Here is a 23,895-nt window from a genome sequence, read left to right as displayed (position 1 = left end):
CACAGTAGTGGTGTTTGTTTATTTACTATAAGGTCCCATGAGGTTTGAAAGTCCAATAAAAACAATTTGCATTTATATCCTTTCCTTAAACGGTCCAAGGTGTTTCACAGGAAGGTAATCAGAAAAAAATTGAGATCGAGGTATCTGAGAAGATATATATTCCTCGGCTCACCTAGAGTGCAAAAATCAATCTGTCTCAGCCTTGAATATGCTCAACGAATCAGCATCCACAGCCCTCTGGGGTAGAGAAGTCCAATGATTCATAACCCTCTGAATGAAGTTATTCCTCCTGATCTCAGGAATGAATCTATTGAACCTTCGTTGCACCACTCCTAAGGCATGTATATCCTTGCTCCGATAAGGAGATAAAAATGGCTGAGACATTAAACCGAGTCCCCGCTTACTTTCTCAAGTAGACATAAAGTATCCAATGGCACTATTCGATAATGCGCAGAGGCGTTCTCCCCTGTGTTCTGGACAATGTTTGTCTCTCAACCAACATCACTGAAACAAATCATCTCCACCTCATAACAATAGAAAATGCTGGAAAAACTCAACAGTTCAGGCAACATCCGTGGAGAGAAATTTGAGTTGACGTTTCGGGTCGGAACCATTTTTCAAAATTGGAAAGAAAATAAAATCGATCGAAGGCAGGACTGCGATCGACAAAAGAAGTGAAAGAGACAATAAAAGGTATTCGAAAGCAAACGAGATGGTTATAGGCCGGTGGAGACAAAAGACAGCTGAGATTAGGTGTGAAGTGAACTAGCAGGCAAGAGACAGCTGCCAGGTGAGAGGGAGAAACAGAAGGAAATGCGGGTGGGAAGGAAGACCCAAAACAAACGGGTGGAAAAAATTATAAGTAAAAAAGTAATAGGGGACGAGGTTATGATCTGAAATTGTTGAACTCGATATTGAGTCCGGAAGGCTGCAAAGTGCCTAATCGGAAGATGAGGTACTGTTCCTCGCATTGCACTTCGTGGGACATTGCTGTGCACAAATTGGATGCCGCATTTCTGACATTGCAACAGTGATTGTTCCTCAAACGTACTTCATTTGCTCTACAGTGTTTCCTGAGTTCGTGAAATGGAAGACTTTATTTTTTCTTTCGACTTTAACAGGGTGGAAATAACTTGCCCTTACTAAAGCCCCCACAAAACATACTTTCCGCCCTCTTTCACGTCCACACATCTCAACTAACGGGCGGGTAAACCTATATCGCTCATGATACACTGGCTCCCAAAGATAAAATTACAAACGTTGTGTGGACCAGCGGTCAGCGCTTTGTAAAAGTGAGAACTGAAGATTGGGCTGAAATCTGAACTGTGATTCAGAAAGTGGGAGGACCAATCATCGGCAGCCAATGAGGAACAAGAGGGGCTGCTCGCTCACCGTGGACACCATCACATATTCAGGCACTACCCATTGAACTGAGCTGTTTCTGGGAGCCTGAGATTAACTCCTGCTCCGATATAATTAAATGTTTGGAGGTGATGAGTCTGTGGGAGAGGCGCTCAAAGAAGCAAACAGCAGCCCTTAGGCAGCAGCGCTCCTCTCTTTCCAAGGTTTGCGTGCTTAGCTGTCAGTGTGGATGTAGTTCAGTGGTAGAGCGCATGCTTTGAATGTATCAAGGTCACGTGTTATAGTTTTTAGTCTCTCCAAGCACATTATGACTGTAATTATGAAAATATAATCTCTATTTTCTCTGACAGAGAGCCAGCTGCCCAGCGATACTGATGGCTCACAGCTTTTAAATACTTTTCTGTTCTCAAGGTTTCTGCTCCTCTTTGAACATTTCAAAAACAGGTCTGTGGCATAAATGCAATGACCAAGGTTTAGTTTCCAAGCTGACATCCGATCTTTGAATCAGCAAGTGAGATGGAAGAACCACAGGGCGTCAAACAGGAACTAGAGCTGTGGCTGCTCGCTCAGCATTGTGACGTCACACAATCTGGCCAGTCTGTGACTGTGGGTGAAGAGCAGCTCCGGCCCACTGAATGTTTCTGGAGCCTCAGCTGTTGTAACCTGCTGCCCTCATAAAGCAACATTCAGCAACTGTGGTTAAAGAAAATGCTTGGAGATGCAACTTAGGCTCGCATACCACTGAGCTACATGTCCGGGGCACCAAGCTAATGACATCAAGGATAGAAGGACTGAGTTCCTTACTTTCTCAATGCCAACATTCATTTGCTGGACTTAAAATAAGCTCCTTTTTTGCTCCAAGTATGTACTGAATATGTGCACCTAATACAACTGTGGGTGAAGAGAAGAAACCAGGGCTCAGCACAGAAGTGTGAAAGGGGCATTGAGCAGGAAGACATGGGGACTCCTTGGGCTCCTCCCTCAGGGAAAAAGGAGACTAAGAGGAGACCTCAGAGAGGCCTTTATCATTATAAAGAGATAACAACATATAATCATAGAATCTTACATCACAACAGGGGCATTTGGCTCCGTTGTGAGAGTGTCGTCTCTTTGAAAGAACAATCCAATTTAATCCCACAGCCCACTATTTGTCCCATAACTATCCTTCTAAGAACATATAAGAAATAGGAGCAGGAGTAGGCCATTTGGGCCCTCGAGCCTGCTCCTCCATTGAATAAGATCATGGTTCATCTTCTACCCCAACTCCACTTTCCTGCACTATCCCAATTCCATCAATTCCTTTAATATCCAAAATTCTATCGATCTCTGTCTTGAATTTACTCAATGATTGAGCATCCACAGTCCCCTGGGGTGATTAATTGCAAAGATACACCACCATCTGAGTGAAGAAATTTCTCCTCTTCCCAGTCTTAAATGGCCGTCCCCTTATTCTCAAACTGTGACCGCTGGTTCTATACACTGCAGCCAAATGAAACATTCTCGCTGCATCTAGCCTGTCGATCCCTGTAAGAATTTTATATGTTTCGAGAGAATATAGGCCTAGTCTACTCAACATATATTAATAGTACAATCCCCCTATCCCAGCAATCAGTCTGGTGAACCTGTGTTTGCACTCCCTCTAAGGCACGTGTATTTTCCCTTAGGTAAGGAGAACAAAAGTTTTCACTGACAGTCTGAATGCTTATCCTCACATGTAGCATGTACATTGCACTTGTTGACTAGGATCAGTTTCTGAGGATCCTCGTTCTCTATCTCACATCAGTTCCCTTTAGTCAGTCCACTATCAATCAGACTAATCCCGTTGTAACCCTGTAGCTCCCTACGAGGTGTTACCGAGATCTGGAGCAAACTGTTCAGATGCTGCTGCCGACTTCCTTTCATTAAGTTTCTGCTCATCTGCCCTGTAAACATTAAAAGAAACTGCAGCATAGCAGCAATTGTGAAGGTTTTGTGACCAGACCAAAATCCGATGTCCGAAACAGAAAGTGAGGTGGAAGAACGACAGGGAGTCAAACAGGAACAAGAGCTGTGGCTGCTCGCTCTGCATTGTGAATACACACGATCCCGTCAGCCAGCGGCTGCTGTGAGCTGAGATGTTGAGGAGTCCGGGTTGATGAAGAGCAGCTCCGGGCCAATTCAATGCTGGTGGAGCCTCAGATGTTGGAACAACTTGCTGCCCTCATGAAAAGTGGATGTTTAAACTAGTGGATGGGGTGCCGAGCAAGCGCACTGTAATCAAGGGGAAAATTAACGGGCACTTGGGAGCTTTAAATTAGTGAAGTAGAGCCACCACGAATTTTTAAAAGGCAGATCATGTTTGACTAATTCAATTCAAATTTCTGCTAAAGTAACAGGGCGGATTGATGAAGGGAATGCAATGGATGTTGTCTACATGGATTTTAGGAAGGCATTTGACAAATTACCACATAGAAAGCTGGGTACCAACATTGCGCCACATGGAATAGGCAAGTTAGATATGGAATTGGCTTAAGGACAGAAAACATCGTGTTGTGGTAAATGGTTGCCTTGCAGACTGGAGAATCGTAGACAGTGGTGTTTCGCAAGTGTCTGTGTTGGGGCCACTGCTTTTTTGAAATGTTTAAATGACCTGCATATTTGTATACAGAGTAGAATTTCTAAAATTGCTGATGACACCAAACGTGGGGGTGGGTGACAAACAGTGGGGATGATACCAATAGACTGCAACAGGACATAGATAGGCTAGCAAAATGGGAAGACAAGTGGCAGATGGAATTTAATACAGAGAAGTATGAGGTGATGCATTTTGGCAGAAATAACAGGGAGGGGCAATATACACTTCATGGCACAGTTTTAAAGAGTGTGCAGGGAGAGAGGGACCTGGGAATTAATGTGCATACGTCCCTGAAGGTGGCAGGACATATTAGGAGTGTGGTTAGCAAAGCATATGGGATATTGGGCTTCATAAATAAAGGTATTGAGTACAAAAGTACTGAAGTTATGATGAACGTTTATAAAGCACTGGTTATGCCATAACGGGAGTATTGCGTTCAGTTGTGGTCACCACATTTAAAAGAGGAGATTAACACAATAGCAAGGATGGATATTAGCACTAATTATGTGGTACACGTAGGGTTAGAGCTGACACTTACCAAGGGGCAGAAAAAGATAGTGGGAGTTGTATACAAACACCCAAAAAGTAATACTGAGTTTGGGGCTGACATTAAACGGGAAATTAGAGAAGCGTGCAATAAGGGCACTGCAGTTATCATGGGTGACTTTAATCTACACTTAGATTGGGCTAACCAAATTAGTAACAATACTGTGGACGAGGAAATAGTAGACTGTATACGGGATGGTTTCCTGGACCAATTTGTCGAGGAAACAACTAGAGATCAGACCATCTTAGACTGGGTATTACGTAATGAGAACGGATTAATTAGCAATGGTGTTGTGTCCGGCCCCCTGGGGAGGAGCGATCATAATATGATAGAATTCTTAATTAAGGTGGAGAGTGAAATAGTTGAATCAGAGACTAGAGTCCTGAATTTAAATAAAGGAAGCTACGATGTTATGAGTCAGACAAAGGGATTAATTAATAGGGGGAAAATATAATATGAGAGTAAGCTTGCAGGGAACATCAAAACGTACTGGAAAAGTCTTTATAGATATGTGAAGGGCAAAAGATTGGTGAAGTCAAGCGTAGGTCCCTTGCACTCAGAATCAGTGGAATTTATACTGGGGAACAAAGAAATGGCAAAACAATTAAATACATACTTTGGTTCTGTCTTCACAAAGGAGGACACAAATAACCTTCCAGAGATGTCGGGGAACATAGGTTTGAATGAGAGGGTGGAATTCAATGAAATCAGTATTTTTAGGGAAATTGTGCTGGGGAAATTGACGGCATTTAAGGCCGATAAATCCCCAGGGCTGGATAATCTACATCCTAGGCTACTTACAGAAGTGGCCCTAGAAATAGTAGACGCATTGCTGGTCATCTTCCAAAATTCTATAGACACTGGAATAGTCCCCATAGATTGGATGGCAGCTAAATTAACCCCACTATAAGAAAGGTGGTAGCGAGAAAACGGGGAATTATAGATCGGTAAGCCTGACATCGGTATTGGGGAAAATGCTAGAGTCCATTATAAAAGATGTAATAGCAGAGCACTTGTAAAATAGTGACAGGATCGGACAAAGTCAACATGGGTTTACAAAAGGTTAATCATGCTTGAATAATCTACTGGAATTTTTTGAGGATGTATCTCGTAGAATATATAAGGGAGAACCAGTGGATGTGGTGCATTTGGACTAACAGAAGGCTTTCGATAAGGTCCCGCATAAGAGATCAGCTTGCTAATTTAAAGCACATGGCATTGGGGGGAATGTATTGAATTGAATAGAGAACCGATTGACAGACAGGAAGCAAAGAGTTGGAATAAACGTGTCTTTTTCCCAGTGGCAGGCAGTGATTAGTCGGGTACCACAGGGATCGGTGCTAGGACCACAGCTGTTCACAATATACATTAATGATCTAGCCGAGGGAACTAGCTGTAATATCTGCACGTTTGCAGACGACACAAAGCTGGGTGGGGGAGTGTGCTTTGAGGAGGATGCAGTGAAACTCCAGTATGATATGGACAGGTTGGGTGATTGGGCAGATGCATGGCAGATGCAGTACAATGTGGGTAAATGTGAGGTTATCAACATTGGTGACAAGAACAGGAAGACAGATTATTATCTGAAAAGCAACAGATTCGGAAAAGGGGAAGTACAGGGAGACCTGGGTGTCCTTGTGCACCAGTCGCTGAAGGTAAGCATGCAGGTGCAGCAGGCGGTTAAGAAGGCAACTGGTATGTTGGCCTTCACAGCGAGAGGATTCGAGTAAAGGAGTAAGGATGTCTTGCTGCAGTTGTACAGGGTCTTGGTGAGACCACACCTTGAGTAATGTGTGCAGTTTCCGTCGCCTTATCTGAGGAAGGATGTTCTTGCCATGGAGGGAGTGCAGCAAAGATTCACCAGACTGATACCTGGGATGGCAGGAATGACGTATGAATAGAGATTGGGTCAATGAGGCTTATATTCGCTGGAGTTTCGAATAATAAGGGGGGATCCATTGAAACTTATAGAATTCTAACAGGACTAGACAGACGAGATGCAGGAAGGGTGTTCCCGTTGGTGCAGGAGTCCAGAACCAGGGTTTACAGTCTAAGGATAAGGGGTAAGCCATTTAGGACTGAGACGAGGAGGAATTTCTTCACCCAGAGAGTGGTAAACCTGTGGAATTCTCTACCAGAGAAGGCAAATGTGGCCAAATTATTAAATATATTCAAGAAGGAGCTAGATATATTTCTTAAGGCTAAAGGGATCAAGGGCTATCACAGAAAGCAGGGACCAGGTTCTGAATTTGGATGATCAGCCATGATCTCATTAAATGGTGGGACAGGCTCGAGGGGCCGTATGTCCTACTCCTGCTCCTATCTTCTATGTTTCTTTGTTTGTATGTTTCTCAGAAGGATGTGAAGACACTTGAGAGGGTGCAGAGGAGATTTAACGGTGATGGGGGATCTTAGTTACAAGGACAGGTTGGAGAAGCTGGATTTTTATCATTACAGCAAAGGAGGTTGAGGTGTGACTTGATAGAGGTGATTATGACAGGTTTGCCTTGGCTACACGGGGAAAGGCTCTTCCCAACAGCTGATGTTACAATGACTAGGGGACACAGATTTAACCTTTTGGCCAAAAGATACAGGTGGGATGTGCGGAAAAACGTTTTGATTGAGCGAGTGGTGACGATCTGGAAGTCGCTGCCGTTAGAAGAGGCTGGAAGTGGAGACACTCAAATGTTTCTAACGGAGACTGGATAGGCACTTGAGGGAATTAAAGTTGCAGGGCTACGGGGTAAGAGCGGGGGAATAGCACTGACTGGATTTCTCTATAGACAGCCGGCAAGGACGCAATGGGCCGAATGACCTCCATCTGTGCCGTTATGATTCTATGACTATGTTTGAAACGATTGCTTTAAGGATTCAAACCGCATGCTCCCGAACGGAGATAATCGGCCACAGAAATGTCCTTATGACTGTGTAGGTATGAGGTTAATTTAGAACAAATTGTTTATACAATTAAGTTAATTCACATCTAAAAACAGGCTGTGCAGTGCGATTTTGAACTGACTGCGTTTTAAACAGAGTAGTGCGAGTTGAGTGAATCAGGGAGTTAGGTGAGGAGTGGGAGGAGGAGTTCCCTTGCTTCGCCTTTGCTTTTCCTAACTTTTCACCCTGTAGGAATTGGTTCTTACTTTACACCAAGTAAAGAGCTCGAGAGCAGGAGCAGTCAAACAACAACTGCGAAACCACTAAAATGACCTCACAACCATGGAAGGAGCTGATTGCTAAGTAGGACCTGGTGACTATATGTACATTCCAGTCGTGAAAGTAAAAGTAAGGTCTATAGATTAGAATAAGTAGTGTTTAAATAATATAAGGTCCCTAGTGTAATTAATGGCCCAGGAATTAGGGTCGGGGGCTTCCCGCGGGTGCAAGCCCCCGACCTGCACTTACCTAGCATGCCGACATTTCAGACCTCGGCCTGTGTGGAAGCGTCTGTGGCCGGTCCAGGTCCCGGCGCGCTGTGCTAGCATGATCCAGTGACGTAGTTAGTTCGATGTGCCAGCTGGGATCACGTGAGTACTGGGCAACTAATCGGAGGTTGCAAAAGTTCATTCGTGAGTTTGATAGTAAGAACTGTCAAACTCATGAAAACTCCGGGCGCCCAAAACAGTACTTAAACTTAAAATAAAAGTTAAAAAAATCCCACTAATTAAATGAACTATTAATAACATTAAAAAACTATTAAAAAAATTATTCAAATTTCGGAAAACATTTTTTTTCACGAAATCGGGTCCAAAAATACACTTACCTTACTGTAAATTCTACTAAAATAATAAAACTGTGGAAAAAAAATTCTAACTTTAATTATTGGACCACTTACCTTTTAAAATGCAGTCCTTATGCCCAATTTTTACATTTCTAAAATCTAAAGACTTACCCTCACGGAAAAATCTGTAAAAAAAAACGTAAGTGCAAAGCGCATGCAGAGACTCCCTTGCGCACACGTTCGTTCAGAGGTCCGGAAATGCCGGTTTCCCACGCATGCGCTATGCATGAAAGAAACTGGCACTTCCATCGGGTCCACGCGTGGGTACTCCGTCCATACTCACGTGTTGGGACCCGAATTACTGGGACATTATTCTTTAATTTAAAGAAAGTAAAGGGAGTAAATTAAGAGTAGGGCATGGCAGGGCAGCTCGGCAGTGTGGAGTGCTCCTCCTGTGCTATGTGGGAAGTCAGGGACACTTTATGTGTCCAGGACGAGCATGTGTGCAGGAAGTGTCTCCAGCTGCAGCTAGTCGAAATTCGCCTTTCGGATCTGGAGCTGTGGCTGGGGTCACTGCGGAGCATCCGCAAAGCTGAGATCTTCGTGGATAACATGTTTAACGAGGTGGTCACACCGCAGATAAACAGTGCACAGGCAGACAGGGAATGGGTGACCGCCAGACAGAGTAAAAGAACTAGGAAGGTAGTGCAAGAGTCCCCTGGGTCCATCTCCCTCACCAACATATTTTCTGCTTTGGATACTGATGGGGGAGATTGTTCTTCGGGAATGCAGCAAGAGCCAAGTCCGTGGCACTAGCAGTGGCTCAGCTGCACAGATGGGGAGGAAAAAGATTTGGTGAGCAATACTGATAGGTCATTCGAACGTATGGGGAACAGATAAACATTTCTGTGGCTGCAGACGTGACTCCGGGATGGTATTTTGCCTCCCTGCTGCCAGGGCCAAAGATATCACTGAACGGCTGTAGGGCACTCTTGAGGGGGAGGGTGAAAATCGGAAGCCATGATTCACATTGGTACCAAGGACATGGGTAGAAAGAGGGATGAGGTACTGCAATAAGAATTTAGGGAGCTAGGTAGCAGATTAAAAGCAGGACCTCAAAGTTTGTAATCTCTGGATTTCTCCCGGTGCCAAGTGCTAGTGAGTATAGGAATAGGAGGATAGAGCTGATGAATGTGTGGCTAAAGAGTTGGTGCAGGAGGGAGGGCTTAAGTTTCCTTGATCACTGGGTCTGCTTCTGCGGAAGGTGGGACCTGAACAAGTCGGAAGGGATGCTCCTGAACCGGAACGGGACCAAAATCCTTGTAGGGAAGTTTGCTAGTACTGTTGGGGGGGTGGTTTAAAATAACTTGACAGAAGGATGGGATGCGGAGTGCAGCTATAGAAGGGGTTGCTGCACAGCCAAATATAGAGGAAAAAACAAGTCATCCTGTAAGGCAGAGCAAATATGTAATGGCACAAGGGTGTATGTCAAGGCTGGGTGTCATTTGTATTAAGGCGAGGAGTCTTGCGAGTAAGGCAGCTAAATTGAAGGTGTTGGTGCAACCATGGGGGTAGGAAATTGTTGCTATCACAGAGACATGGTTGAGGGAGGGGCAGGACTGGCAGCTCAATATTCCGGGGTATAGAATTTTCTGGCGAGACAGAGGGGTGTGTAAAAGAGGAGGGCTTGTCACAATATTAATCAAGGAGTCAATTACTGCTGTATGGAGGGATGATATCTTAGCAGGTTCCTCTAATGTGGCCATATGGGTAGAACCTACAAACGAGAATGGTGCCAGCACTTTGCTGGGAGTGTACTATAGGCCCCCAAACAATCAGGGGGAGATAGAGGAACAGATATGTAGGCAAATATCAGAGACGTGTAGAAATATTAGGGCAATAATAGTAGGGGATTTCAGCTTACCCAATATTAACTGGGATAGACCGACTGTGAAAGGCTTAGAGGGGCGGAATTCTTAATGTGCATCCAGGAGAGCTTTTTCAGCCAGCATGTAGAAAGTCCACCAAGGGAGGGGGCGGTAACTGGACCAAAATCTAGGGAATGTAGCCGGGCAAGTGGTAGAAGTGTTAGTAGGAGAGCATTTTGGTGACAGTTTCCATAATTCGGTGAGATTCAAGGTAGTCATGGAAAAGCAGAAACATGGACCGGAAATAAAGATTATAAATTGGGGGAAGGCCGATTTTTATATGAAAAGGCAGGATCTGGCCAAAGTGGACTGATATCAGCTACTTGTAGGACAATCCACATCAGAGGAATGGGAGTCTTTCAGAAAGGAAATAAGGAGAGTACAACGCCAACGTGTTCCCGTAAAGGTCAAGGGTGGGTTCAAAAAACCAAATGAATCCTGGCTGTCAAGCGATATATAAGAATGGATTAGGAATTAAGGGGGGCTTTTGGTGGGTACAAAGGACTAATAACAGTGGAAGCTCTAGAGGAGTATAGAAAAGACAGTGGCCTACTTAAAAAAGAAATAAGGAGAGCAAAGAGGGGGCATGAAAAAACACTGGCGGGCAAAATAAAGGAAAATCCCAAGGTGTTTTTATAAGTATATTAAATGGAAGAGGATAACCAGGTAAAGAGTAGGGCCCATTAGGGACCAAAGTGGCAATCTGTGTAGAGAGCCGGAAGATGTAGTTGTGGTTTTAAATGAATATTTTGCATCTGTGTTCACTATGGAGAAGGGTGATGTAGGCATAGAAATTAGGCAGGGGGATTGTGATATACTTGAACAAATGAGTATTCAGAGGGAGGAGGTGCTAGCCATTTAAGCAGACATAAAAGTGGATAAATCCCCAGGCCCTGACGCGATGTATTCCAGGCTGCTGTGTAAGTAAAGGGAGGAGATTGCAGGGGGTCTGATATAAATGGTCAGAACCTCTCTGGCCACAGGGGAGGTGCCAGAGGACTGGAGAACAGCTGACGTAGAACAATTGTTCAAGAAAGTTAGTATGGATAAACCAGGGAATTACAGGCCAGTGAGCCCAACATCAGTGGTCGGGTAATTACTGGAATAAATTCTGAGGGACAGAATTATTCTCCAATTGGAGAGGTAAGGGTTAATCAAGGATAGTCAGCATTGCTTTGTCAGGGGGAGATCATGTCTAACAATTTGATTGCATTTATCGAGGGTGTGACTAGGTGTGTGAATGAGGGTAGTGTAGTTGATGTAGTCTACATGAACTTCAGCAAGGCTGTTGAAAATGTCCCACATGGGAGAATGCTCAAGAAGATGAGAGACCATGGGATCCAGGTGATTTGGCACATTGCATCCAAAATTGGATTAGTGGCAGGAGACAGTCGATGATGGTCTAAGGTTGTTTTTGCGACTGGAAGCCTGTATCCAGTGGTGCACTGCAGGGATCGGTGCTGGGTACTTTGCTATTTGTTGTGTACATTAATGATTAAGATATGAAGGTAGGAGGTATGATCATTAAGTTCGCAAATGAAACGAAAATTGGTGGAGTTGTAAATAGTGAGGAGGGAAGCCTCAGGCTACAGGACGATATAGGCGGGTTGGTTAGATGGGCAGAACAGTGGCAAATGGAATTTATCGCTGAAACGTGTGAGGTGATGCATTTTGAGAGTAATAATAAGGCATGGGAATACACAATGAATGGTAGGACCCTAGGAAGAACAGAGGATGAGATGGACCTTGGTGTGCATGTACATGGTGCATCCCTGAAGGCAGCAGGACAGGTAGATAAGGTTTTTAAAATGTCATATGGGTTACTTGCCTTCATTAGCCAAGGCATAGACTATAAGAGCAGGGAGGTTATGAAGGAGCTTTACGCTGGTTCGGCCACAGCTGGAATACTATGTGCAGTTCTGGTCACCACACTATAGGAAGGATGTGACTGCATTGGTGAGGTTGCAGAGGAGATTCACCAGGATGTTACCTCGACTGGAGAGCTTCAGCTATGAAGAGACATTGGACAGGCTGGCGCTGTTTTCGTTAAAGCAGAGAAGGCTGAGGGGGACATGTTGATGTGTACAAAATTATGAGGGGCATAGATAGGGTAGATATAAAACAACTTTCCCCCTTATTAGAGTGGTCGTTAACCAGCATGCATAGATTTAGGGTAAGTGGCAGGAGGTTTAGAGGGGATTCGAGGAAAAATATTTTCACCCACTGGTTGGTTGAAATCTGGAAATCACTGCCTGAAAGGCTGGTAGATGCAGGAACTCTAAACATTCAAGAAGCGTTTAGATGAGCACGTGAAACGCCATAGCATACAAGGCTATGGACCAGGTGCTGGAAAATGGGATTATTATAAACAGGGCTTGATGACCGGCACGGACATGATGGGCTGAAGGGCCTCTTTCTGTGCTGTGTAACTCTATGTATTACTCTATTAATGCCATTACAACGACATCTGACCCTCAACCAGAAAACAGTGACATTGCAGCTGATATACATTCCTTTCTGGTGCAAAAGCACAAAAGGAAAAGAGGCACAGCCATGGCTTACAAAAGAAATGAAGGATTCTATTAAATCCAAAGTGAAGTCATATAAAGTTGCCAGAAAATGTAGCAAGCCTCAGGATTGGAAGCAGTTTAGAGTTCAGCAAAATTGTGTCAAGAGATTGATTAAGAGGGGAAAAATATAGTATGAGAGTAAACTTGCAACGAACATAAAGGTGGATTGTAAAACTTCTGCAAGTCTGTAAAAAGAGAAAGATTAGTGAAGACAAATGTACGTCACTTACATTCAGAAATGGGAGTAATTATAATGGAGAACAAGGAAATGGCAGTGCAATTAAACAAATACTTTGGTTCTGTCTTCATGGAAGAGGACACAGTTAACTTTCCAGAAATGCGAGGGAACCAAGTGTCTAGTGAGAAGGAGGAATTAAAGGAACTTAGTAATAGTAAAAATAATAGAGCTGGAGAAATTAGTGGGAATGTAAGCTGATAACTCCCCTGTGTGACAATTATTCCTGTTTAACTTTCCTCTACCTCTCTCAGTTTCTGTCTCCATTTGTACAACAATTTCTCGCAGCTTTCTCTTGCTCACAAACTCCTATCTTTCTCTTAAGTTGTGCTGATTGTGTGCTGCTTTCTTAATTTATATACATGTGCCTTTACTGTTTATGGCTTTCGTCCATGTAATTTCCCTCATTATATTGTTTTCTTTCTATTTTCCTCCATCTTATCTTTTGCCGGTTTCTCTTTCTGCCTTCTCAGTGTGTCTGCCCAATAATTTCTCCCTCTCTCGCTCTGTCTCTCTATTCTTCTTTCTCTCTTGTTTCACTATCCATTTCAGCACCTACATCACTTACTCTTTGCATCTTAACCTATATTGATTCGTCTCTTGCAGTGTTTACTTTCTTTACCGTGTTACCTCTGCCTCTCTACGCGCTGCAATCAGTTGAACAAAGACCCAGAAATGGAAAATCGGAGGAAATCCATCGTTTTGCTCTTCAGTATATCTGGCTGTTATATATTATTATGGACGCCCATTGTTGTTTATTTTCTATCTCTCCGTATGCCAGCCCTCTCTTCTTCCTCATCCTCCTGCTTCCCATTGAAACTTTCATTCCCAAATATGTGATCAGCTTTTACATGTACGTTGACGAAACCAGTTTTAATCCTCTGTCCCCTCTATCGCCTCCCACTCCCCCCCCCCTTGATGTCGGACTACATTTCCAATATCCTGTTTTGGATGAGCCATAATTTTCTCTAAACAAACATTGGCATGGCTAAATGCATCATCTTTAGTCGCAGCCACAAATATTGTATCCTAATCACCAATATCAATCCCTACATTGGGCGTTAGCTGCCAATGACCCTCAGCACCTCTCTGATCATAGGTTCTGCGTTATACACAATAGTCACTCTATAACAAAGTTCACCTAATTCCGCGTCAGTAGCATCGCCGCATCCACCTTGCCACACAGAGTTCAGGCCTAATCTACTGAAATCTCCCCTTAGTACATTCCTCCCATCGCATGGATCAATCTATTAAACCGCCATTGCACTGCCTTGAAGGCAAGTATACCCTTTCTGTATTAAATAGACCAACCCCGTGCGCAGTACTCCAGGTGAGGTCTCACAAAAGCCCTGTAGTACAATTGTAGTAAGAATTCCTTACTCTTGTACTCGACCCCATTGCACTAAAGGCAAACATGCCATTTACCTTTCTAATTGTTTGCTGTACCTGAATGTACAACTGAATAGTCGTTCAAATTACACTTAAAAATGCTTACAACTCAAAGTTGCTGTTTTACTTGAGGGAGCCAAATGCCTCAAAATTCAGTTTTCTGTTTACAGGCTTAATCAGATCCAGTCGAACCATATGCATTTGTTCAAAACTATCACGCTTATAACTTTTTCGCTTACCATTATTGAGGATGAGATAACAGGGCACTTAGAAAATCATAATATGTTTAGGCAGAGTCAACATGGTTTTTTGAAAGGGAAATCGTGTTAAGGAAATTTATTGGAGAATATTGAGATGCAACTAGAAGGGTAGATGAAGAGGAGGCAGGTTATCTGGATGTAGATAATTTGGATTTCCAAAAAGCATTCCACAAGGTGCCACTTACAAATGGTTATGGAAGATAAAGGCTTATTAGGTTGGTGTAAAACACTGGCATGGTTAGAGGATTGGATAACGGGCAGAAAACAGAGAGAAGGGAAAAACGGGTCATTTTGCGGTTGGCAGGCTCTTATTAGTGGGGTGCCGCAAGGGTTAGTGCTTGGACCACAAATATATACAATCATAAATAATGATTTACATGAAGGAACCTATTGTAAAGTATTCAATTTGATGCCGATGCAAAGCTAGGTGGGAAAGTCAATTGTGAGGGGGATACACAGATCCTGCAAAGGGATATACACAGTTTGCGTGTTTGTACAATAAACTGTCAGATGTACTAAAATGTGAGCAAATGTGAGGTTATTCACTTTGGTATAAAGAATAGAAAAACAGAATACATTTAACTGGTGACAAAATATTAAATGTTGAATTTCAGAGAGAATTAGGTGTTATCGTACAGGAATATTAGTTGGTGGGTGAGTAGTTACAGCAGAACCCATGGGGGTTGAGGTTAATTTTTCCTTGTCTTTGCTTGTAGGCTAGTTCCCATGTTAGAATAAAGTTGCTCGAGTGAAACTGATCCAAAACCATATATGTTACAACTGTGGTTTCATACCGCTTTCATTGATTGGGTGAAATCATATATTGGTAAGGGAATATCTGTCACAAGAGCCTTCAACTGCGTCTTAGAGTGTTCAGATCTTAGGACAATAAGAATTGCTGCTGAATGAAATGTCTAAGATATTGTGGAACGCCGTATCACAGTAAATTTCAGATATTGTTTGATGCAGTGAGAGGAAAGTGGCTCCAATTGTCAATCATGCTATTTACACGGCACTCTTACGGGCCATACTAGTGTCCAGTTTATTTGGCTGGCCTGGTAAGGTCTGTAAAATTATTCCCGCATTAACAACTTGCTGGAAATAGCAATCACTAGCAAGGTCACCCTCTGTGGAGCTGGGTCATGACATTCTTGGACCTCCTTACATTGGAGAGAAAATGGAAAATGGGCGATACGTTTCCAGATCGCCGCGAGCAACCCATGAATTTAATATTATTTAAATTTATGTTTCGATGCCCGCAGTAGCCCTAACTACAGAAATGAATTGGTTATCTTGGCTCTTTCAGCTGTCGCAGCATCAGCGATGTCACCCACAGACGAGTACTGCTGAGGGGGTGCGAATACGTCCGGTCTCAATATTTAATGAAGGTTTTCTGAGGAGAAGCAGGCTGGTTACTGGGGGAGTGACGCTGAGTGGTGGTGAAGGATTTTCAGGTCCATTTAGGCAGTACATCAGCCGTTGAGGTAAATTTAGCTGAGAAGAGACAATCTGGGTATTTCCCGTTGATTGAAAGTTACATTTATATTGTGTTAGTTACAGATGATTCAGGTGATGATGTGCGACGGTTCCCTTCTGATGGGAACAGTTGCTCCAATGATACACGATGCTGCATCATCCTTCCAACTGGCCCTAAATCCATCCAATCTATCATCCTGTGTAACATTAATAATCACCTGGGCATGTTCAGTCAGCATTTATTTTAATTTCCACAGTTAATAACAGGAAAACATTTAATATTATAATTATACATGTGACGTTACATAACACAGTTTGTTAAGGAGAATATATTACAGTAACCTTCGATTTGCAACTTTGCTTAAAATGTTGTACCAATATCAATTGATCCATTAAACAGGTTTTGATCTTTATTGCAATGGCCGATAAACATTGTATGGATAGACATCAGCTATTTCTATTATTTAAATAATTTTGCAATTAAATGCAGTGGATAGTTTACCCCACTCTTTAGCTCCTCTCTGAATTTACCCTGGGTCAGCACATAAATAAATGTGTTTGTGCAGCAATTGAGAACCTGAAGCATGAATCCCACAGATTCAATGTCATTATCATAATCATACTGAATGATGGTTGTACGGAGAGATAGAGAATAAACAACAATGGTCGTCCATAGCAAAATAAAACTGCCCGATATACTGAACAGCAAAATGATGGATTTCCTTCGGTTCTCCATCTCTGGGTCCTTGTGATTCTCTCCATTGCTGAGGCCCCGGAGTCCCCTGCGGACTCGACTGGACAGTAAAATGTGCCTAGCGGTGAGAACATTGAGCAACAAAATCAGAACGAATGGGACACAAGGGATTAAAGTAAGAAAAAAGACTTCAAATGCTGCCCAGGCGGGTGAAGTCAAAAAGATCGGTTTCCAGACACAACCCCGGGGCACGTTCTCCATTATATATTCAGGGTCAAATACAAAGTACCACGGAATGTTTATTAAACAGCCAAGCGCAATCACCACCCCGATAACAACAGTCGCAGTTTTCTCGGTGCAATATTTTGTTTTCAGCTTCGGACAACAAATGGCCACAAATCGATCGAAGGTGAAAACCACTGTGAACCAGACAGAGGTCGCCGTGGCTGCACAAAGCAAGACCATATTGAGACAGCACACGGGGGTAATGGTCAAGAATGAAACTGGGAAATAAATTTCAACAATGCAGCTTAATATTACATCCGTACAAACTACCAGGAGATCGGCCGTTGCCATGGCGACCAGGTAGCGAGTGATACATTTGGAGAGACCGCACTTTCCTCGGGACAGGATCACAATCGCCGCCAAGTTAACTGCAAGAGATACACAGATCAGTGAGATTTGTTTCCACTCAGACACACTTTATATCCATCGTTATTACAGTTATTTTGAGTGAAGTTTCAGGTTGCTATTGCACTGATGAATGGGATATCATGTGTGCTCTGTTGCTTCCAATCTGCTCCATCGCTGAACTCGCATCTTTCTCCAAATTCTCTCCTAGCTCCCCTCATGCCCTCTACGAGCTCAACTTGTCTATGGGACCCACCTGCTGCTCACTTGCTCCTATTCCCACCAAACTGCTGACCACCCAACTTCACTTCCTGGCCCGCATGTTAGCTGATATTGTTAATGGTTCTCTCTCCTCACATACTCTCCCCTCCCCTTCAAACATGCTGTCATGAACAACTGCTCAAAAACTATCCTTGAAGCCTGTGTCCTTGCCAAGTACCGCCCTATCTCCAACATCCCTTTCATTACCATGTCCTTGTTCGTGCTGTCTCCTCCCAAGTCCGTGCCCATCTTTCACAGAATTCCATTTTGGACCACGTCATATCAGCTATCGCCCCCTGCCCGACTTCTAAATCGCCCTTACCAAAGGCAGAATTTGTAATCTATGTAACTGTGTCTGTGGTAAGCTATTCCCTCTCTTCCTTTCCGACCTGTCTCATGCCTTTGTCTGGACAAACCACCTCCAACGCCTCTCCAGCGTCATCCAGCTGGGTGGGACTGCAAACGCCTGGCTCTATTCTTATCTATATAACCGTAGCCTGCAACGGCTTCTGTGCTCGCTCCAACACTGTTACCTCTGGCCCCATCTTATCATCATCTACATGCTACTCATCAGCGATATCATCTGTAAACACAACGTCTTGTTCAAAGGCACGCCGGGGACACCCAGCTCCATCTCACCACCACCTCTCCCAACACGGCACTTGTCCCCATTTTGTCACACCGCTTGTCAGATTGGATGAGGAAAAATTTCCTGCAACATATTATCCGGAAGACCGAAGTCATTGTATTCGTCCCTGCTTTAAACTCCATTCCCAGCCAACGGCTACATCCCGCCTTGGCAAATTTATGAGGCTGGACCAGACCGTGCACAACCTTGGCATTGTAATTGACCCCGAGTTGAGCTTCCGACCACATATCTTCTCCATCACAAAGACTGCCTACTTCCACCTCCGTAACATCACTCGGCTCAGCCACTGCCTCAGCTCAACTGCTGCTGAACCACTCATACATGCTGCGGTGGCCTCTAGGATTGATTACTCCAAATCCCTCCTGGCAACACTATCATCTTCCAACCTCATTAAGCTTGAGCTCATCCAAAACTCTGCTGCCTGTATCCCAACTCGCAGCAAGGCCCGTTCACCCAGCACCCCCTGAGGTCGCTGATCTACAATTGCTCCCGGTTCATCAAAGTCTAAATTTTAATATTCTCATTATTGCTTTCAAATCTCACCCTGGCCTCGCCCCTCCCTATCTCTGTAACTTCTTCCAGCCCTACAATCATCTGAGGTTTCTGCCCTCCTCCAATTCTGGCCTCTTGGGAATCCTGGATTTCAATCGATCCACCATTGGCGACCGTGCCTTCCACTACAAAAGCAATATGGACTGGGCGGGGTGAAGGTGTAATAGGGACTGGGCAGGCTGAAGGTGCAATGGAAGTGGGCTGGGCGAATTTGCAAATTAACTGGGCGGGATGAAGGTGCCATAGGGACTGAGCAGTGTAAATATTCAGTGGAAGTGGCCATGGTGAATATCCAATGGATGATGTGCAGTGGAGCTGCAATGGAGAACAGTCTAGATGAAGGTGCAATGGAAACTGGGCGATGTGAAGTTGCAAGAGAGTCTGGGCAGGGTGAATGTTCAATGGACGTGGGCGGGTTGGAGGTGCAATGGGGAAGGGGCTAGGTGAACGTGCAGTGGGGCACGGACTAGGCAAAGGTGCAATGGGGATCGGGCTGGGTGAAGGTGCAGTAGGGACTGGGCAGGCTGAACGTTCAATGGAAGTCGGCGGGGTGAATGTGCAATGGGGAACAGGCTGGGTGAAGATGCAATGGGGAACTGGCTGGGTTAAGGTGCAACGTTGACTGAGCAGAGTGAAGGTGAAATTGGGACTGTGGGGTGAAGGTCAAGTGCCAATACAAAATGAGCCCGGCTGATTAAAGAGAAAATAATAACTAAAGGTATACATTGAGTACATTACAGAGACAATAAAGGAGAGGAAGGCAAATGCCAACACGATGTTAGGAAATAAGCCAATATACAATTAGGAAATCAATGTCGAATTACAAAATTAAATTATCAATCAATATAAAAATAAATATTTCAGAATTCTATAAGCATAGGAATAGGAAAATAGAGATATGGCCACTTAGGAATGGACAGGATAAACTCTAAAATAAAAGCAGTGAAATGAAATAAATTGAACAGTTCTTTTACCTCAGTTTTTACCAGGGCCACAAACATGGTGGGCGTGAAATTATCCGAGGAATTCAAAATGAATACCAAGGCTTCTAAGATAGACAGGAGCGAGGTCTTTGATTAGAAGTGCATGTAACACGGGCAATACAGTAATCATGGTTGACTTTAATGTACATCAGACTGGACAAATCAAAAACCACTAATGGTGTGAAGGACGAATTCTTGGAATGCATGCAAGATGGTTTCCTCGATCGATATTTGGAGGAACCAACCAGGGAACAGACTCTGCTGGATCTGGTACTGTTAATGAGAAAGGGCTAATCAATAATCTTGTGTTAAAGTGTCCTTTACTGACAAATGACCATAATATGATTGAATTGTAATACGTTTGAGAGTGATGTAGTCCAATCTGAAACTAAATTCTTCAGTCTCAACAAAGGAAACTACAAGGGAATGTGGGACAAGTTGAGCATGGTAGATTGGGAGACTATACGAAAAGGTACGAAGGTGGAAATACAATCGCTAACATTCAAGGTAATAATGCATATTTTGAAAAAAAACATATATTTCTCTATGGCATAAAAACCCAAAAGGAGGAGTGATCCAACCATGGCAAACAAAATAAAATGAACTAGTATTGAGTCAAAGGTGGAAGCTTAAAAAGTTGCCAGAAAAAGGGCACAGCCTGAGAATTGGGAATTTTTAGAAATCTGCAATGGGTGACCAAAATTTGATAAAGAAAATGAAACTGTAATATGAGCACAAACTAGCGAAAAATGTAAAACCGGATTGTAAATGCTTCTCTAGGTATGTAAAAAGGCAAAGTCTGGCGAAAGTAGATGTAGGTCTTTTACAGTCAGAGACGGGAGAATTTATAATGGGGAATGAGGAATTGGGTGAGAAATTAAATAAATACTTTGTTTCTGTCTTCACGAAGTAAGACACAACAAATCTCCCATAAATACGAGAAAACGAAAGCTGTGGCGAGAATAAGGATCTTTAAGAAATTATTTTTAGTAAAAAAAAACAGCAGTAGCAAAATTAATGGGACTAAAATTCGATAAATCTCAAGGAATGGATGACGTGCATCCCAGGGTTTTGCAAGAGGTGGCCATTGGGTTAGTGGACGCATTGCTTTTCATCTTCCAAAATTTTATAGATTCAGGAACGGTTCCTGCAGATTTGAGGATAGCAAATGTATCCCCTCTATTTAAGAAAGTGCGGAGAGTGAATACGGGGAACTACAGACCTGTTAGCCTCACATCAGTCGTTGGGAAAATGCTGGAATATATTATAAAGGTTGCAATAACTGGGCACTTAGAAACGAATAGTAAGATTGGGCAAATTCAACATGGATTTATGAAAGGGAAATACTGTTTAACAAACTTATTGGAGTTCTTTTAGGATGGAACTAATGCAGCAGGCAAAGGAGAACTGGTTGATGTGTGTATTTGGATTTTCAGAAGGCTTCGATAAGGTCACACACAAGAGGTTGGTGACCAAAATTTGGACACATGGAATTGGGGGAAATATACTAGCCTTGATTAAGAATTGGTTAACAGACAGAAAACAAAGAGTAGGGAAAAACGTGTATTTTTCAGGATGGCAGGCTGTGCCTAGAGTGATACCGCAAGGACAGTGCTTAGGTCCCAGCTATTCACGTTCTATGTCAATGTTTTACATGTCACATTTCCAGATTTTACTGATGTCACAAAGCTAGGTGGCAGTGTCTGTTGCGAAGAGGATGTGAAGAGGCTTCAAGGAGCTCTCGACAGGTTCAGTGAGACGGCGAGAACAGAGCAGATGGATTATAATGTGGATAAATTTGAAGGTAGAAAAATCAGAGAGGCAGAGTATTTCCTAAGTGGTGAAAGATTGGGGAATGTAGATGCTCAAAGGGACTTGGGTATCCTTGTACATGTGTCACTAAAATGAATGTGCAGTTGCAGCAAGCTATTAGGAAGGCAAATGGTATGCTGGCCTTCATTATAAAACGATTTGCTTACAGGAGTAAAGACGTCTTACTCCAATTATATAGGGCATTAGTGAGACCGCACCTGGAGTATTGTGTACAATTTTGTTCTGCTTACCTAAGGAAGGATATAATTGCCATAGAGGGAGTGCAAGGAAGGTTAACGAGATTGATTCCTGGATGGCAGGACGGTCGCATGAGAAGGTATTGAGTAAACTAGGCCTGTATTTGCTTGAATTTAGAAAAATGAGAGGGCATCTCATTGAAGCATACAAAATGATTTCAGGGCTTGATAGGGTGGAAGCTGGGAGAATGTATCCCTTGGCTGGGGAGTCTAGGACCTGGGGCACAGCCTCAGGGTAAAGGGAAGGCCATTCAGGACTGAGACGAGAGGACATTTCTTCACACAGAGGTTGGAGAATCTTTGGAATTGTCTGCCCTAGAGGGAAGTGGAGGCTCAGTCACTGGGCGTATTCAAAACAGGAGTCGATAGATTTCAGACTAGTAAGGCCATCAAGGGATATGGCGATAAGGCCGATGCATGGAATTGAGGAAGAAGATCAGCCATGAACTCATTGAATGTTGGAGCAGGCTCGAGCGGCCTAATGGCCTAGTCCTGCAACTTTTTCTTATGTTCTTATGATAAACTAAACATATGTATAGAGGATAAATCCCGTGTCTGGAAGGACTATTTCCACTCACAGTCAAAGCTAAGGAAGAGACAGCAGAGGCACTGTATATAAATATATGTAAACATTCTTAGAACTTTCATCCAGTGCGCTTAACAAGGGTGAGAGGAAAGGTATAGTAATCTTCGCTCAAACATAAAAAAGAAATTTCTCTTGAAACCGAAACATAATAAAGTCTAGTCAGCACGGATTTCAAACGGGAAGCTCCTACTTGACCAACCGTACTGCGTTATTTGAAAAACTAGCAGAGTAGATAATGGTAAGGTAGTGAATATAATATAAATAGACATTTATAAGAGCTTCCACCGCCATAGTAGACTCGTGACTAAGGTACGAGCCTGTAGACTCAGTGGAAAAGTGGCCGAATGGATAGAAAAACTGGCTGCTCAATAGAAAACAGAGAGTAGATGTTAAAGGTAGTTGCTCAGACTGGGGAAATGTGGGAAGTGGTGTTCCACAGGGGTCACTATTGGTTACAATTTACAGTAGTGGGTTGGACTTGGGAATCAGAAATATAATATCAACATTTGTGGATGACACCAAATTATGGGGTATAGTTAACACTGCGGATGTTTGCGACAAAATTCAGGAAGTTATTAACAAAATGGAATCATGGAGAGAAAATGATAACTGATTTTCAGTAAATATAATGTGAGGTTGTGTATTTTGGTAGGTGGAATAAGTAGGGCACATGAGACTTGGAAAATAAGAGTCCAAATGGTGGGAGAAGATAAGTAGATTAGGGCTACAAATTCACAAAGAGATGAAAGAAGCCATTAAGCGTACAGTCAAAGCAACGGAGTTCATTTCTAGAGGAATGGAAAACAATAACAGAGGAGATGTGTTAATCTTATATTGAACCTTGGAGAGACCACACTTAGAGTGCTGTGAACAGTTATGATCTGCTTAGCCCAATAAGAGGATAGAAGCACTGGAGAAAGTGCAAAAAATATTAGAAAGTGGAACTCGTTAAAATTCATTAAGGCTATGACTGATCTGATCTTGGCCTCGAATCCAATTCCCTGCCCGCTCCCCATTACCCTTGATTCCCCTATAATTCAAAATTCTGTCTATCTCCACCTTGAATATATTCAATGACCCAACATCCACAGCTGTCTGACGGAGAGAATTCCAAAGGTTCACGACCCGCTGAGAGAAGAAATGCCTCCTCATCTCCAATTAGAAGCTATGCCACCCTTGTTCTAGATTCCCCCACGCGAGGAAACATTATCTGTGCATCTACCCTGTCAAGCCCACTTAGAATATTGGCCCAGAAATTCGGTTCGGGGGCTTCCCGCGGGTGCAAGCCTCTGACGTGCACTTACCTAGCATGCCGGCCGTTGAGATGTGGGCCTGCGTGGTGTTCCGATCCTGTGCCTCCTCCAACTGC

The 23,895-nt window shown here is 43.3% G+C and overlaps 1 protein-coding gene across 1 annotated transcript; it reads right to left on the bottom strand.

Annotated features, from left to right (window-relative positions):
* Positions 1 to 16,413: 16,413 nt before the first annotated feature.
* Positions 16,414 to 22,817, bottom strand: LOC147087233 (putative G protein-coupled receptor 139). Its single transcript, XM_085978127.1, has 2 exons — positions 22,717 to 22,817; positions 16,414 to 17,496 (listed from the first exon to the last, which is right to left on the bottom strand). Exons 1-2 carry the CDS (start codon positions 22,815 to 22,817, stop codon positions 16,563 to 16,565), a joined length of 1,035 nt encoding a protein of 344 aa, XP_085834253.1. The 3' UTR covers positions 16,414 to 16,562.
* Between the last annotated feature and the right edge of the window lie 1,078 nt (positions 22,818 to 23,895).

The sequence above is a fragment of the Somniosus microcephalus genome, unplaced genomic scaffold (genome assembly GCF_052327205.1).
Source record: "Somniosus microcephalus isolate GS21.2 unplaced genomic scaffold, FLI_Smic_1.0 unresolved_chr6, whole genome shotgun sequence".
Classification (NCBI taxonomy): domain Eukaryota; kingdom Metazoa; phylum Chordata; class Chondrichthyes; order Squaliformes; family Somniosidae; genus Somniosus; species Somniosus microcephalus.
This window is presented reverse-complemented; position numbering and strand designations above follow the sequence as displayed.